Source organism: Nanorana parkeri, unplaced genomic scaffold (genome assembly GCF_000935625.1).
Source record: "Nanorana parkeri isolate BGI_ZX_2015 unplaced genomic scaffold, ASM93562v1 scaffold30, whole genome shotgun sequence".
NCBI classification, from domain to species: Eukaryota; Metazoa; Chordata; class Amphibia; order Anura; family Dicroglossidae; genus Nanorana; species Nanorana parkeri.
Genome location: NW_017306298.1, coordinates 2,009,839 through 2,026,744, shown reverse-complemented (window position 1 = coordinate 2,026,744; position 16,906 = coordinate 2,009,839). Strand labels below are relative to the sequence as shown.

The following is a 16,906-nucleotide window of genomic DNA, read 5'->3' as shown; positions in this document are numbered from 1 at the left end:
GATACCCAGTGTCATCATTCTCAATATATGTACTTGCCTATTTCTGGTAAATGATGGAGAGAGGGATGGCTCTTTATCCCCTCTCTCTCTCCCCCTGTGTGGCGCTGACATCCTAATTACTGGGGATCGCTGATGAGAGAGGGAAAAGAGCACTTACAGTCTCTTGCTGCTGCCTTTTCCCTTCGGACTCCGCCTCCCGCTCACAAATGCCAGCGTGCACGCGCTGACAAAACACAGCTGTGCACGATGATAGGAAGCGCGGCCACAGCAATGGGATAGTTTGAAAAAGAAAAGCTGTGAGCGGGCTGGATCAACGGTTAACACCCCCTAAGAGGAAAGGAGCTCGGTGCAGGGCTGAAGATGGCCGTTTATTACAGGTTTTGAGGATTTTATCTGTGATGTGCTGCGACTTTAGAAAAAAAGGAAGAATGCTACTACAATCAAGGTAAGGGGTATTTTTATTTGCCCTTAAGTAATAATTCTCCTTTAAGCATATACCCATCATTATTCGTAACTTTTTTTTTCTCTATCTTTTTATTAATTCCTTATCAAAAGCCTCATCCAGGCGTTCTGGCATTCTTCTGATAAGAACCTATGTATTCTTGCGGCAAGGATCTCAGGTGTCTGCATCCACTTGCGGCCTCTGTACTCATTAAAGTAAATGGCGGAGTGACAGCGGCCACATCTGTAAGCGGCAGTCTGCATGTAATCATACCTGGTATGATTACATGCTGTTTGGGATAGATAAGAGTTCCTGGACGCATCTATCCTACATCCAGCAATAATTGTCAATCTTGAACTGTATGTAATTATACATGGTATGATTACATGCGGACTGCCACTCAATTTCAACGGGGATACCTGGGATTTCTGCCACAGGAATCCTTGTGAATGAGGCCTTGAGCCAAAAGTTCTCTTTATAGTGTTAGATAGAGTAGGGAATAGTTAAAACTTTTTTTTTTTTATTACTGTGTCTCATTGACAAGATTTACCTTAATTTCCTGTACCAAAAACACAACAGAATGTGAGAAGAAATCTCTCCAAAGAGAGGAGAAATCCCCTTTAGAAGAGTAGTCACTGATTTAAGATTTCCTGTTCTGGTGAAAACTGTAATGTTTTGGATTCCCCATCACTCTCAGTCTTGCTGATCACAAGGACAAATAGAGGGAGTGATTTCCCTAACAGGGACCCAGACAACAACAACAAATAACCAGAGGGATCTTAACCATTCTCTATTCTGTGCAAAACAAAAAATGTTTTGGTTTGGATGGGCTTGATTTTATTTATATTACAGGGAGATTGGTATGACATAACAACCTGTCATTACTATGTGTCTGTATCTGTATGTAAGCTTGTGACCTGCACTCTTACTCAAAGACTTGATGTGAAACCAAACCATAAAGCAGAACTCCAGCAAAAATAACAAGATAAATCAAAGCCCATTAAAGCAGAAAAAAAATGTGTGCTTCAATTCAGAGATTCCCCACAGTTTTATTCTGCCGCTTATCCTTAGTCTGATGGCCACCCACTTCCTCTGAGCTCAGGTCATCCTGGATCCACCCCAGCCTGTGACTGGACAGTGATATAAAAAGCAGCACAGTGATAAGCTTATCTCTATGTCACTCTGCTCTCTCCTCCAATTGGTACGCTTTTTGAACTGGTTGGCTTCATGTACTGCTTCTGCCTCTCACACACCAGCCCTGCTTTACAAGAACTGCAAGAGGCTCATGTCAAGTCAAATTTAGGTATTTGCACTGGTTGCATTAAAAATATCTTTACTGAGGTATAAATGATTAAAGGGATGCATTCATTTGTGTGTTTTGTATCTACCTAGAGTTTGGTTTTAATGATTTGTTTAGGTGTCAAAATTCTTGTTTTAATTGTTTAACATGTAGAAAAGAGGTGCAGTCGGCTTGGTTGATGTGGGTAACACCTCCCGGTCTCATTAGGTCAAGTTATTTTATTTAAAGTGACTTTCTGGCTCTTCGTGGATTTTACAATTATTTTCCACCCTTCGTTTTTCTTAATGCTCATAAGAGTGGGCACATTTTCTCAACTGACAAGTTATTTTCCTTTGTTGTTTCTGGAAAGGTTGAAGAGCAGCAGCAAGTGAATATTATCATGGCATCTATGGAAGATGATCAAGAACATGTCTCATGTGAAAACAGCATGCAAACCAATCCATCGGATAATGCAATAAACCTAAACCCAGATGATTCTAGCACTGATAGGTTGGCGGTACCGAATACGGAAGTACATGAATGTGCATCACAATCTATGTATAAAGGTTAGTTAATGTGATGAACTAAATGCTCTACACCTGTCAGATATTTAAAGTGTGCATGTTCTGCCATCCCATTGCAGCCAATCAAATATCATCTTGAATTTATCTGAGTGCTTGCTATTATTGAACTTTTATTGAACTTTGCACATCTCATTGCTCTATGTGGTACCTTGTTTTTTTAATAAGCCTTAGACCATTCAACTGGACTTGCTGTATTTTTCCTTGAAGACTTTTCGCTGGTCATCCAACTAGCTTTCTCAATTCAGAAAGCAAGTCAGATGACCAGCAAAACGTCTTCAACAACGACAACAAGTCCAGTTGCTTTGATTTATTTTTTACAGATATACCATGACCTGGGTGAATGAGAACCTTCACAGACATATTTGCAGTGACATATTCTCCGTCCTCATGTTCTCTTGGTGCAAGAGAATTTTGAATATCAACCCATGGCAACCACAGGTCATCTTTCTTCATGATGATAAATGTAAAATGCAGTAACCCAGAGTAACCAATCAGAAGATGGAAAGTTACAAGGACAGCATACCGAGATACAGCGCTCGATCTGGGGGGTTCTATGAAGTATAATACTGAATGTACTTGCTCAGTTGAGCGGCTTCAGGAGCATACGGACCGGGGTGTCCGACCGATAGGTGAGTCAAACAGAAACAGGGAGGGAGAAGCGCTGCAAACCAAGTGGGAGAGCAGGGTGATGTTGTGGGAAGTGAGGGCTGGGAAAATTGAGGGCGAGTTGTGATTCCCGACCTTCAGTGGTGGATCCAATTTCTCCAGAATGACCCAGAAAACATAAATGTGTGATATGGAGATGAGTAAATTTGTGTGAAAAATAACTCAAAACAAATGTAGTAACTTACCCTTAGGTAAGGAGTGTTGCGATATCATCGGCAAGGAGTGGAGGTGGGTGGTTTCGGTGTTCCCAATGATCTTTGCTGTGGCCCGTTGTTTGGTGGGATGTCTGTCGTCTGTGGTCCTGTTGATTGAAGATAGTGTGGAGGCCGAGGCGGTGGCGGTGTGTTCTTTACTTGCCTTGCGTTGTTTGGTGGGATGTCTGTCGTCTGTGGTCCTTGCGTTGTTTGCTGGGATGTCAGTCGTCTGTTGTCCTGTTGATTGAAGATGACGAGGAATCCGAGGCGATGGCGGTGTATTCTTATACTTGCTTTGCGTTGTTTGGTGGGATGTCGGTCCTCTGTTGTCCTGTTGATTGAAGATAGCGAGGAGGTCGAGGTGGTGGCGGTGTGTTCTTTATTTGTCATGCGTTGTTTGGTGGGATATTGAACTCTCACTTCCCACAACATCACCCTGCTCTCCCACTTGGTTTGCAGCGCTTCTCCCTCCCTGTTTCTGTTTAACCAATCAGAAGAGTAGCTACTGGTTGACTCCACTAAATTGTTGAAAGCTGGAATCTGATTAATAAGGTGGGACGCAGCAAATCATCCATAAGAGTGTATTACATTACTAAATAAAGCTTTTTCTTCTTCATTAATATATTGTATCTGGTAATAGTAGTATAGCGATTGCACCATTGTCTGCCTTGCAGATGTATTATTATTTTTGGTATTTATATAGCATCAACACTTTTGTATAAAGAGAAATAATGTTCTTTGGTATTGAGGACAGCCGCTAGCATTCGCTTGTATGTATTTTTAAGAATCACCTATTAAAGCAAAATGTATGTGAAGATTCTCATTTATCCAGGTCATGGTATAGCTGTAAAAAATAAGTCAAGGCAACTGGACTTGCTGTGTTTTTCTTGACCAGTGAAACGTCTTCAAGAAAAATACAGCAAGTCCAGTTGCCTTGACTTATTTTTTACAGATAGTAAAGCAAAAGTCGTCTTTATTCTAGATAAAACGGCCACCATTGCTAATCTCTCCTTCTAGTGCTAGGTTCCTCTCTGTATACTGACCCTCTCACTGCAATACTTTGAGTCACTGACGCAGAACAAATATTCAATTAAGGACTCTTTTTTTCAACTTTCCTTATCTGCATATTTTTTCTGGGTCAGTGAACTGAAACTCATTATCCAGTCAGTCAGCAGAACAGCCAGGTAAGTTGCATTTTAGAAAGGAAGTCAAAAATTGGTATCCCTCATGCTTCTCTCAAGACTGGTTTACTTGAATCCTTCTACCTAGCTGAATGTTTCTCTTTTTTAATTGATGACTTAAGTCTACTTTGGGACAGAGCAGCTGCTAAATTGTGTTTGGAAATGCTCAGTAGAGAATAATTATAGTAACTGGACCATGGTAGCACTAGCAAGGTATGATAAGAGATTCCCATAGTGAAGTGCTTACGTCCTGATAAGTTGCTTTTAGCTGCTCTAATGGGATTTTAAACATTCACTGCAAGCAATGTTCAGCTCTTACAGCTGAACTCCAGCTGTGGCTAAATTCCCCCACCCCAGGTATTTTTTTTATTTAAAAAAAAATTCCCTATATATACACCTTCTCTGCAGTCTTCTAGCCGGTTCTGTGACATCATTAGAGCTTCTTCTATCTTCTTCGGCAGTGTGTATGTTTGGGGGGGGGACAGGGTTCAATGGTGTAAGGACAGGCCGGCCACACAGGAAATGAGCAGAATGTCGCAACTGTCATTTTACATGAAGAGTATCGATGACACTCAACTAAGGAGGAATCTATGGACAGTACTGGAGCTTGGAGAGGGTAGGCATAGCTTGGGTACCTGTTTTCTTCAATGCAGGAGGAGTGGGACCCAGATGTTAAAATAAAACACAGAGTGGCGTTAAACTTTACAGTATATATAAACCCTAACTGAATGACATTAAAGTCACATTAAAGGGTTATTAAGGCCTCCTGTGTTTTTGCATAAATCTACTCCTAACAAGCTGTAGATATATGCAAAAACATTAAAAAAAACAACAACTTTTCAAACGGGTTAAAACTCGCCTGTGTCTCCACCGCATGCTCTCGTTCCAAGATCGGACAGGAAGTGCCAAGATGAGAATAGTCAGCGCTGGATCTGAGACCGGCACCAGCGCTGGAGGGACTCCTGAAAACTACAGTAAAGAAGATGATCGGGTCAAGAGGCATCATTTAAGGTAAGTCCTTACACTTGTATTGGGGGGGAACTATCCTTTAATGTCACAATTTTTTTCACTTCCCCCTCAATGCTACTTTCAGGACTTACCTTAAATGATGCCTCTTGTTCCGATCATCTTTTTCTTTCCAGTAGTTTTCAGGAGTCCCTTCAGCGCTGGTGCCGGTCTCTGATCCAGCGCTGACTGCTGTGTTTATGTGTCTCATGGTGTCTGTCCGACGTGCACGCTCCCGGCTGCGTTCATTGACTTACCCTGTGCATCTCCTCTTCTCCCTGCTGAAGATCTCTAATGCACATGTGCCTGTCCATCATCCTGCACAGCAGCTCGAGAAGCTTCAGATCTTCAGACAGGATCGAGCGGCGGAGACTCAGGTAAGTAGTTACCTATTTGGTAACTTTTTTTAATGTTTTTGCATATATCTATTGCTTGCAGTAAATATATGTAAAAACAAATGTGACTTTAATACTACTTTACGTTTGCTGAAGCTCTATGTAATATGAACAACTGCTGTTTTTTCCCATAAAATAGGGTTTACACATTTTTGTAAAATCATTTTTGCATGTCAGAGCTGCTGACCTCCTTCAGCCTCTTTCAGTCACTTCCTGTCTACATACAACTCATTGAAGCATTGTTGCACATCATTGCCCTGCATCAGTTTCCTGATAGGGACAGGCGGGGGACAATTAATGTTGGCATGGCTGATTGTAGTCTTTACTAGGCATGAATGAGACAGGGCGACAATCATGAGCACAACAGTTATCACCCCAAATAAAGAAGTACCTGAATAAGGATCTTCACGGTAGGATCACCAGGTATTATTTTACAAAAAGCTGCAGATTTAAAAACATTAACAACTTCTGAAATGACGTCACCATGTTACGGTTATATGACATACTGTAAATATATAGAGACATAGGGACTGGGTTTTGTTCTTCTGTAATCAGAAAGAGAATGGCCGCATCTAATCGGCCCGATGTTTTGTAAGTGTATCATTGACAGTTATATAGACTGGCGTTCCCCTGTAACTTTGTCATAACAAATCATCTTTACAAATGGTTACTGTCTTCAAGAGCGTGACATATACCACAACCTTAGTGCTGCTTTAATGTTTCTTAAATACATTTGTGTTTTAATACAGATAGGAGCAGTCTTCCAAATGTTTATAACAGAACAGATAAGGCACATTTCTGCAAAGAACAGAGAAGCGACAGCAACGTTAAAGAGAACAAAGCCAAGTTTGCAGACCTAAAAGAGTGCTGCCATGGGGAATCTACTGAGGAGATCCCAGCTGACAGAGCCGACCTGCAGGATCCTGATGAAGATGGAGAGAGTGCAGCTAAATGCAGCCGCTCTCTGCAGACACAAGCAATAATGGAATCTGTCATGTTAGACCGAGACAATAATAAACCACTGACTGTCTACAGCCAAGATGCAAACCAGCAGACAGACTGCAGCCATCGTAAATCTGGAGATGGTACAAGTGAAGTAGTTTATATTGTAATAGATAAGACAGACACTACAGAGAACAAGCAAGGTGTCTTAATAAATGAGACACATGCAAAGGAATCCCAACTGTTTCCTGAGACTACAGAACAATTAATAAATGGGCAGATTGCATATAGAGGGGACCTTGCATATGGAGACAGCACAGGCTGCATAACCTGGGATGAAAATAACTATTCTTCTTCAGTGTTGGACTGTGGCACATTAGAGTCAAGCATGACTTCTTGCCTCAATAATGAAAATAAACAGCCTACAGTGGAACCAATGCAGGTGGTAAAAGCAAACAACACTAGGTTTTGTGCAGATTCTGCTCTTTGTATGCAAACAGAGAACGATAACCAAGTACTTGTAGAAGGTGCTAGCAAAAACTGTGAGGACATAAGAAGGCCCGGCTGTGTCACAACAGCAGAAAACAAGAGCAGGGTAGGCCAGGAGCAGCTTTCATGCCCATTTCCAAGCATTGTTTTGGACAGCTGTGAGGTACCAGTAAAAAATATGCATTTGCTGTCTGCTTCAGATCATATGCAGGACTTCCGGGGTTCTCAGACAAACCTGGAGAATGCAGATGCCTCAAGTGTTAACATAGATGGGAGAGGAATGTGTCCCCAAGTGAGAGATGAAGATGAAAAGCTTAGTGGATCAAACACAAGTGATATACATTTTAGAGGATTGCTTGCTGATGAACATAGTGTCAATATTTATCAGATAACAGAGGAGAGCGCTGAACCAATGAGTGTGGAAAAAGAAAATATTATTGAGGGAAATAACGTGCCTGGTAATTTCACACTTGAAGAAAGTAGCGGACAAACTGTACCTGAGCTTTCCAAGAAAGATGTTGGTTCTTCCACAGAAACGGCCAACACAAACTTACAAAGAGAAAGGATAACCAACATGTTTGACAGCTCAGAAAAACTACTTGGTTTATCCAGAACCAACTCCTGGAATAGTCAATCTTCAAGTAAATCCTTCAGCAAGTTAAGTAACTGTACACTGCCATATTCATTGAGCCGAGATATGTACACCAAAGGTAAGATGCGTAAGCAGTACTGTATCTCTATAAAACTGACCTATATTAAAGTGACTACTGTTGTCTGTTCAAATACATTGATATACATTCACTATGGTGGCTATGTCAGGACATTTCTCAACAATGCCATGGAAACAAACATATTTTACTTATACACTACAGTTATTACAATACTTTCTGCTTCAATTCTTCTATTCCATTATCCATCCTATGCCCTTCATAATTAACCTTTAGTGAAATCTAATATGCAGAAATTATAAAGACAAGTCCTGATGACCAATTAGAAATTCAACAAGTCTGTGGTCTTTTATTTAAATAGCCCCCCATGTCTTTTAAGTTCTATATTTGGAGTGCATTAACTCATAGCTTATTTAAAGCATTATATTACAGGAGATCTGGAGAGTAAAAATATTCTTCCCAATAGTTTGAGCTGGCGTGTGACACTGCAGTTGTCACACGCCGACTCTATAGCATGAGAACTGAACGATCACAAACCGCTGATCACTCAACTCACAGCTATCCACTGCAGAGGGCAGTGATTGTCAGTAACTTCTTCCCGCAGGGTTCCTCCCCCTCTTTGTTCCAGTGCTGACTGGAGGGACAGACAGGGGAGGGGGTGGGCAGAGCCTGTTGTGAATCAGGCAGCGGGGTGGATTCCAACAATATTGTCGGGATTAGAGATGCACCGATACCAAGTATTTGGGTGAGTACTTGTACCGGCCGGGTGGAGAGTTTTTACCGGCTGCCCAGCTTTCTGATTGGCCAGGGAGCCAGCTCCATGCTCCCTGGTCACCAGGGAGCATGGAGCCAGCTTCCCGGACAATCAGGAAGCTGGGGGCAGGTAATGACTCATCACCCAGCTTTCTGATTGACCAGGAAGCCGGCTCCATCCTCAAGAGACGAGGAAGCATGGAGCCGGCTTCCCAGCCAATTAGGAAGCCAGGCAGCATGTAATTACTTGCTGCTTGGCTTCCTGATTGGTCGGGAAGCTGGCCAATCAGGAAGCTGGCCAGCGAGATATTACTCGCACTCCGGTTTCCTGATTTGCGGCTCCATTCTTCCTCGTCACCTGGTGAAAGCTGGGCGGCGAGTCATTACACGCTGCCCGGCTTTCTTAATGGGAATTCCAGTATCGGTATTCGAGGCGCACCGAAAAAAAAAATATTGGTACTTGTACTCGATACAGTGTCTACTCTGAGCCTAATGAAGGGGACCCTGTGCGGCCCATAAAGCGCTTTATATGTTGAAAGACATCTATCAATAAATGGATTTGCACTGACTTGGACTCGGTCGTGCTGGTGTGCTGATGACATCTTTATACAAAGTTAGAAAATGGTTGTGGCACAATGACCATACCCCTGGATAAATGTGTGTTACATCATATGCATTGATGTGATGTATAACCATAATATTTTGTCGTTTTGGGTAGTGTGTGGAAGGGTTAGAAACCGTCACGATTTATTTGCTTTATGGGTACCTGCTGGGGAGATTTACCCTCTCTATTGGTCATGTTGACCATCATCACAGAGACAGAAAGTGATAAAGAATCCAATATTTCACCATAACAAGAGGTGAGAGTAAATCTTCCAAAGAGGGCCCGGGTTCAGCGAGCGCTTTCTAGAAGGAGATAAAAAAAAAAAGTTCTGTGCATACTTTAAGGGTTTATTTGAATGTTATATTTCCTTAAATGATTAGGTGATTAGTTAATATGCATACATGCTCCCTTAACTGCAAAACTTTGTCCCCTTATATAACCAAAATCCGTGCCATGTTCAGAATAGCATTTGAGAACATAAAAAAAGTTCACTTTTAATCTGAGCTCCTTCAGTACATCTGTTGACCACACAATCTAACTTTTCATATCCATTATTCATCAGGTACATCAATTAAGAGGCTGGCATTTGACAACTTGTCTATGAATGTCCATCCAGTTCCCAGGAAGGATCACAGTGCAGAATGGAATGCAATAGTTCAGACGTTTCACAATTCCCCTTTTCCCACAGAAGACGTAAGTCTATTACAAATCATCAGTCACTGCACCTTGACTGATCTAACCTCATAGCAATGTGCAATTGTACAAGCAGCTGGATGCTACAAGCCTACGACAGGTTTAATGTATGATGGCCAGGGCACCATGGTGTCATTTATCTAACTGGCAAAGTTGTATATGGCAGTATTTAAAGCAGGCACCTAAAGAAACATTATCACAGGTTTACAGGTCTCTATTGTTGGAAACGTTAGATGAGTTGGGTAGCTGCAATCAAGCTGGCATGTATATTTAGCATAAATTACTGTATATAGTATTAAGCACCAACATTGTTGCTCCTGTACCATCCAATCTTCAGAAGCTGCTAGAACAGGGGTGTCAAACTCAATTTTATTGCGGCCAGCATTAGCATTATTGTTGCCCTCAAAGGGCCGGATGTATCTGTGAAGACTATATGAATGAATGAACTCTTCATCATATTAAATAATTGCCTCTGCATTAAATTATTACTGGTTTTAGTAATAACTTAAAAACCAGCTCTGAAAGTAGACGTCTAGGAATAATAATGTCAATTAGTGTAATAGTGCCGACTCTCAGGTGGCTGTGCAGGTTCTATGGCGGGCTGTGCGGACTCTCAGGTGGCTATGAGGGGTCTGTGGTGAGATGTGCAGACTCTCAGGTGGCTGTGCAGGTTGTGTTGAGCTGTGCAGACTCTCAGGTGGGCTGTGCAGGCTTCTCAGGTGGTTGTGTGGGGTCCATCCTGGGCTGTGCAGTCACACTAGGGGTCCCGGTTGGTGCGGATCCGCAGGAAGATTTGCTGGCAGCACTGTAAACAGGTACTGTGATTCACAGGAAGGCTGCCCGGACCTTGCTGGGGACGTGGGCAGCCGTCCTGTGATGCCCGGCCCGTTTACAGCACTGGCTTCAGTTTACAAATTTAAAGCTGCAGTAGAGGTGCAAGGGCCACATTAACTGGTCTGGTGGGCCAGAGTTGGCCCGCAGGCCTAGTATTTGACACGTGTGCACTAGACTGTGTCTTATTCATTGATTATCTACTTGGTTTTGTGAAAATACGGTGGTGTGTTTACTGAAATTTTCACGGGGCAGCCATGAAGTATATTCAAAGTCACTTTATGTCTTGACACGCTAAATAAGCTACTGAACATTTCTTCACTGGAAATATGGAGCCTCCTTATACATCACAGAGGCAATGATCCATAGCACTGTGTATTTGTTTATAATGGTAATGGAGAGAAAATGGTTATTGACCTAAAATAACTAAACGTAGGCTGTTTTCAAGCCATTTCCTCTTTTCTGTTTAGTTTAACGTGATCGAAAGCCAAACCTGCCGCTCCAACAACTCGTCTGCAACCCTTTGTACAGGCCTAAACATAAGTCAAGGCAAGGTGGAGAACGGCTCACGCTCCACCATACAGCATCAGATAACTGCTATTGAGAAGTTTTTACAATACCGTAAACTGCATAGATCAAAGAAGAGAAAACTGGAAGATTGTGAAGAAACCAATGAGGGTAAAGAAAATACCACTTCTGAAGGTGTGGCCCCAGATGTAGCAATAGAAAATGGAGGCAACATATAACCTAGCACCTGATGTGTTCATGCTAGGGTGCTTTTTATTTGCTTTTAATTACTTAAAGTGGCACTAAACTCAGAAGTTAAATTTAAAAACACATTCAAGTACCTTACTATGAACAACAATGTATCTTATTTGTGTATCACGCGGCTGTAGATCCTCCAATCATCTCTGAATTGATGCCGGCACTGTCCTACCTTCTGGAGAGTGGCTACTGTTGTTCCCCATGGTCCCTGTGTGTGTGTTGTAATGTAGACACCGCTCCAGTGATGGACTACAATCTTATGTTTACTCATTTGTATTGAGATTGTAGTCCACCACGGGAGCGAGCTTGGAGTGCTGCCAACTTTACAACACACACAAGGAACATGGGGGAACAAAAGTAGCCAGTGTCCTATTCGTTAAAAGGTATTTGAGTTAATTTTCAAGATTTAACCCCCAAGTTTAGTGTCATTTTAACAAAAGGTTACAATATGCATTCACATTAAAACAGGATGTAGCAATTTATAACCGCATAAGTTTACATATATTTATTCACTAAAGGTGAATCTTCCTGGGGCATTTGTTTTCAATTAGAGGAAATTATTAAACACCTGCGAACATCACATTGATTGTTTTATTAAATATGCTCCAAAGTGTTCCATTCAAGTCATAAAATTACATTTTATGTTTGTTAGTCGTACTGATCCCTTTATAAAGGTTTTGAAACGTTACCATAGGTTCTTGAAAGGGATTGTGAGGGGGAATGAGAAGGGATGAAGTAAATGAAGGAGAATAATGAGCATGGGTGGGGAGGCGGTTGGATTTTATTTATTTGTAGATAAGCACAGACAGCACCTCATGATGATTTCCAGAGTAAACTGACATCTTTCCTTAAAGCAAATCAAATTATTAAATCATCTACTGGCAACCAAATCATTAGGGCTTTACAAGTCCTTTTAACCATGCCAGCCGTTTTCAGCTTTCTTTATCCTGATATCAGTTTGTATGTGCAGGTACATTAGTGCAAGAAACAACTGAAATGCGGCACTCACCTTTGTTTCTTTGGCGGGACACAAACTAGATCTGTTCTGGCTTATTTATGAAAGATTTATATGGGCTGTTTTGTTGTGCTGACACTGTCCTTCCTTCTGGAGGGTGGCTACTTTTGTTCCCCATGGTCCCTGTGTGTTGTAAAGTAGTCACCGCTCCAAGCTCGCTCCTGTGATGGACTACAATCTCATCTTTAGTTTACCAATTTGTATTGAGCTTGTAGTCCATCAAGGGAGCGAGCTTGGAGCGGCGTCTACTTTACAACACACACAGGGACCATGGGGAAGAAAAGTAGCTCCCCCTCTAGAAGGAAGGACAGTGTCAGGACCAATTCAGAGATGATTTGATTTGAGGATCTACAGTCACGTGATACACAAATAACAAAAATGTATTTTAAAGTTACTTGAATGTATTTTTAAGATTCAACTCCTGAGTTTAGGGTCACTTTAAGCTGAGGCTTCTTTTATTTTGTGACAAATAAACTAATTTCAAATGAGCATTTAGAGATATCCGTTTTATTATTACTTTGAAACCAAAATGACCTGCAATCCGAAGATCTAGTGCACCTCTGGGTTGTTCAGAATAAAAAAAAAACAGACCAAAAAATAAAAAGGACAAAGTAAGATGTTTTGTTCAGATTTTATATCAGGTCGCTTACAAATGAATTTTGTCTGGCTTTTGTATAGGAGAAGATACAATTCCGTGTAATGTAGGAATTTGTGGAACTGCCCCAAGGATTCAAGCTTCTTAGACCTAGCACAAACTAAAAGCCGAGTGTAATCAGTACTAAATGTAACAGAGAGCCTGACCCAGGAGCAGTGTCACAGTACTGGAGATAGATCTCTGATAGAACCCAGTGTCCTATCTCACACACCTATGGGCAATGGGGATTACAAAAGTATTGAATGTTTTCCCTTAAAGAATGTATGTTCCATAATTTAAAACAGATCAGAGGAGGATAGCCAATGCAGACACAGCCGATGGACATTAAAGGCCAACTCTACGTATACATCTCAATTTCAGATAAGCACTGGTAGGTTAAATTGTCCCCTTGTACTACGAAGTGGTGAAGTTCACACACTTGCTTTTTTACATTCCTTCCCAGCCATAACCTAGGCCCTCTCACTGCTGATGCCAGCTAAAGCACTTGCAATGATGGGGGCAGCTGGGTATGGAGATCCAAGCACTGGAATTTTATAAGGGAATAAAAAGTTAGCATACGATTTAACTTGCCAGTGATCACATTTAACTAATATATCCGTATTGGGGGGTTGGAATTGGCCTCTAAAGTCCAGAGCTGTGGAAATACTCAGCATGGTTAGGAGAAAAGGCTAAAATGCTCAAGCCTCAGAGATACTATGTAGACTGTTCTTCACTTTAGTTACGTTGATTTTCCAGGTGTTGAGAATGTCGTACAATTGTTGCCACTGCTGCTTTCCGAAGGTCCTGTGTGAGCTGTAACTGCAAAGGATAAAAAAAAAGACAAACTCTTACAACACCGCCAAGTTTTGTCCTCGGTGATTCAGACAATGTTATTTTGCACAGAGGATTTCTCGGCGCAATTCCCATTTTATGAAGCCACTATAGCAAGACGTGTAGCTAATTAGCATTCAGGCCACTGTCACGGTCATTAAGTGAAATGTGCTGGAAAATAGGACACTTTCATTAAATAAGCTAATCACATTCGGCCTTAATAAAATTATGATAAATAGCCGGCATTTAACTACTAGCACATGATGGGAACAATCTAAAATATTAAACAGATATATTACGAGAAATAATTAAAACACACTAGACTGCAAACTATAGAGGAGAAAGGAATACATTACCTTACAACAACTTTTTTCTGCGCCTGGTCGATCTTGCAGTATACCATCTTGGTTTTCACAGCTACAAAAATGCAGAGACAGCAAAAATGTTTACTCAATGAAAGCAAAAATACAAATAAATAATAATAAACCTAGTCAAAGTGTCTAAGTAAGAACCTGTTTTGGTAATAGGGAATCGGATTCCCCTTTTCAGGCTCCTAGTGCGTTTAGGAAAAATTCTGCATGGCTGCTAATTCTTGTTGGATCCTTTGACAAAATGATTGCCAGTCTAGGTTAGGTTAGCATAATAAAGCAATACCGTTTTATGCGGTAATGCTTTCTAACTTGGCCTATTATAGACAGTCAAGACATCTGGAACCTCCAAGGAACGGACATTAGCGGACTATCACTTTGTGTATACAAATACAGATCAGAAGTATTATAAAAGCAGCAGGATGAGAGCTTATGCCAACCGAGTGTGAATCATGTTTGAGCAGTACGGCAGTCTACTACATGACATGTTCATATGTGTCCTGTGCTCAATGGAAAGCATGAAAATTAAGCTCTCCAGGATTTAAAAATCATAACAGAGGACTTCTGGATCACTAGAGGAAAAACAAAAATCAAATGGCTAATGAGGGAATTTTCTTTTCTCTAAATGCATAAAAATCAGAAGAGAATAACTTGCCATCGATTACAAAGGCTTCCACATCGTCTGCCCCGATCTGCAGCTCCTGCTGAATGGTATCAAAGGAGATTTCCTTGTTCTCCACAGCCATTCCCATGAGTGTTAGAAGTCTCATTTTCTCCGTGTTCTGCTCATGTGACAGACCTTAAAAAATAAACAAACATTCAAAGCTTGATCCCTGCAGAGTTAAAAAGAATACAGCATGCACCATTCTATAAGGGCAGGTTCACACCATTTCCCGGATCAGGTCTGGTCCGGAAAATGGTGTGAAACTGCCCGCAGTTCCAGTGCATTCCAGACCAGAAAAAACGAGACCTGTGGTATTTTTCTGGTCTGGACCAGACTGCACTGGTGTGAACAGAGGCCAGAAATAGCATAGGGATACATTAGGATGCATTTTGGATCCGGAAACAATCTGGTCTGGTGATGATCTGGATGTGGTGTGAATGGGCCCTGAATCAGGGGTGTACAAATTAATTTGGAATTCAGGAGTTGGGGCACCTAACTTGTGAGGTTTTCCGACTGACTCCTAAATTCCAAATTGATTTGTCCACCCCTGATTCACTTCTGCATCCCTATTTACAACCATAACCTGCCCTTCATTAGACTAAAGTTCTCCAAACATACTGAAAATTGATTATATTAAATATTTTCTATTACGCTGTAAGCTATCCAGGATTTAAATAAAAGTAAAAATCGTCATAACAGAGGACCTCTGGCTCACTAGACATGAAATCAAGTGGCTAACGAGGGAATGTTTTTTTTCTTCTAGATTCATAAAAATCGTCTTTATAGCATTACAAGACATTTTACTAATTATCATTGTTAATTACCAGTAATTGCAACAAGAAAGCAGAGACCCAATAAAAGCAAAAGTCATAACTCACAGCAACAAAAAAAAAAGGGGTCTATGGTCAACAGACTCCAAAAAATATTAAAGTCAATTAGCAGGAATTAGCATAATTAACAAAGCAGTCTGGATAACCTGGCACGGCATAAACAGGCTTAGTGAGCACAAAGATATAATAGATGTACAAGCCGGGGCGATGTGGATGACAAATTGTGCTGCTTGACTTCTAATTAGTAATCAAGGAATCGGCACATTCTTTTCACAGAAGTAAAGCAAATCAAATGAGGTGCTTTCTAAAGTAAACTGGCCCATACAGTTATCTTCACGAAGCTCTCAGGCTGCTATGGCGGGTATAGTAAAATCAGAAACCATCTAATAGGTTTATTTCTTAATATCTCTAGCTAAAAGCCTGACACGTTGGCAGCACATTAATAAAAGGGAACGTGTGGTTTAGGCTTTGAATATTCAAGTACTTCCATATTCTTATTGAGCAGTAAATGAGCTTTAAAAAAATACAAACCCTTGCCGATCTATATAGCTGCAGGCACAGTAGAGCAATCCATCCACAAGTACAGAAGTCTTTGTCAGCGCCACGCATCCTGCCCTGATCTGCATTCCAGCCTTCAAGTCTCTAATGTTATCACAGAGTAAAAGCTGTGGATGTGGACTTGGATGAGTTCAATGCATTTGCTGTGACTTTGTGGACGAATTACTCCACCACGTCTGCAGCCACAGAGGTCGGCAAGGGCTTGTTTTAAAGCTCATTTCCGGCTTGTTAAAAACTTGTAAATCCGTGAAGGTCCACAGCCTGCCCACAGGTTCACTTTCAAGTAGAATTGAAGCCCAAACTATGTTATTTTAAGTTTTGGGTAGAGTAAGGGCGGGATATAAACCCTTTCAACACTTTCCATCCGTGTCTCATTGGGAAGATTTTCCTTCACTTCCTGTACAACAGCCACAGCAGGAAGCAAGTGGAAATCCCTACAAAGTGAGGGAAGTCCCTAGTGGTCAGCAGGGTCAATAGAACAAACCCCCCCCCCCCCCCCTTTCTCACCATCTTGT

General features: G+C 41.3%; 2 protein-coding genes across 3 annotated transcripts in view; one reads left to right on the top strand and one right to left on the bottom strand.

Moving 5' to 3' along the window:
- The window catches only part of CCDC73 (coiled-coil domain containing 73), a 48,036-nt gene extending 36,564 nt beyond the window's left edge, over positions 1-11,472 (top strand). The window contains exons 15-20 of the mRNA XM_018567687.1: positions 2,092-2,238; positions 3,391-3,472; positions 5,678-5,728; positions 6,496-7,887; positions 9,765-9,895; positions 11,197-11,472. Coding sequence (XP_018423189.1) covers positions 2,092-2,238; positions 3,391-3,472; positions 5,678-5,728; positions 6,496-7,887; positions 9,765-9,895; positions 11,197-11,472 — 2,079 coding nt within the window. The remainder of the gene's footprint in view (positions 1-2,091; positions 2,239-3,390; positions 3,473-5,677; positions 5,729-6,495; positions 7,888-9,764; positions 9,896-11,196) is intronic.
- Positions 11,473-13,656: 2,184 nt separating this feature from the next.
- EIF3M (eukaryotic translation initiation factor 3 subunit M) overlaps positions 13,657-16,906 on the bottom strand; it is a 20,137-nt gene continuing 16,887 nt past the window's right edge. For both annotated transcript variants that reach the window (XM_018567727.1, XM_018567720.1), the window contains 3 exons: positions 14,995-15,138; positions 14,328-14,388; positions 13,657-13,959 (listed from right to left, as the gene is read on the bottom strand). In XM_018567727.1, coding sequence (XP_018423229.1) covers positions 13,839-13,959; positions 14,328-14,388; positions 14,995-15,138 — 326 coding nt within the window. In that variant the 3' untranslated portion in view covers positions 13,657-13,838. The remainder of the gene's footprint in view (positions 13,960-14,327; positions 14,389-14,994; positions 15,139-16,906) is intronic.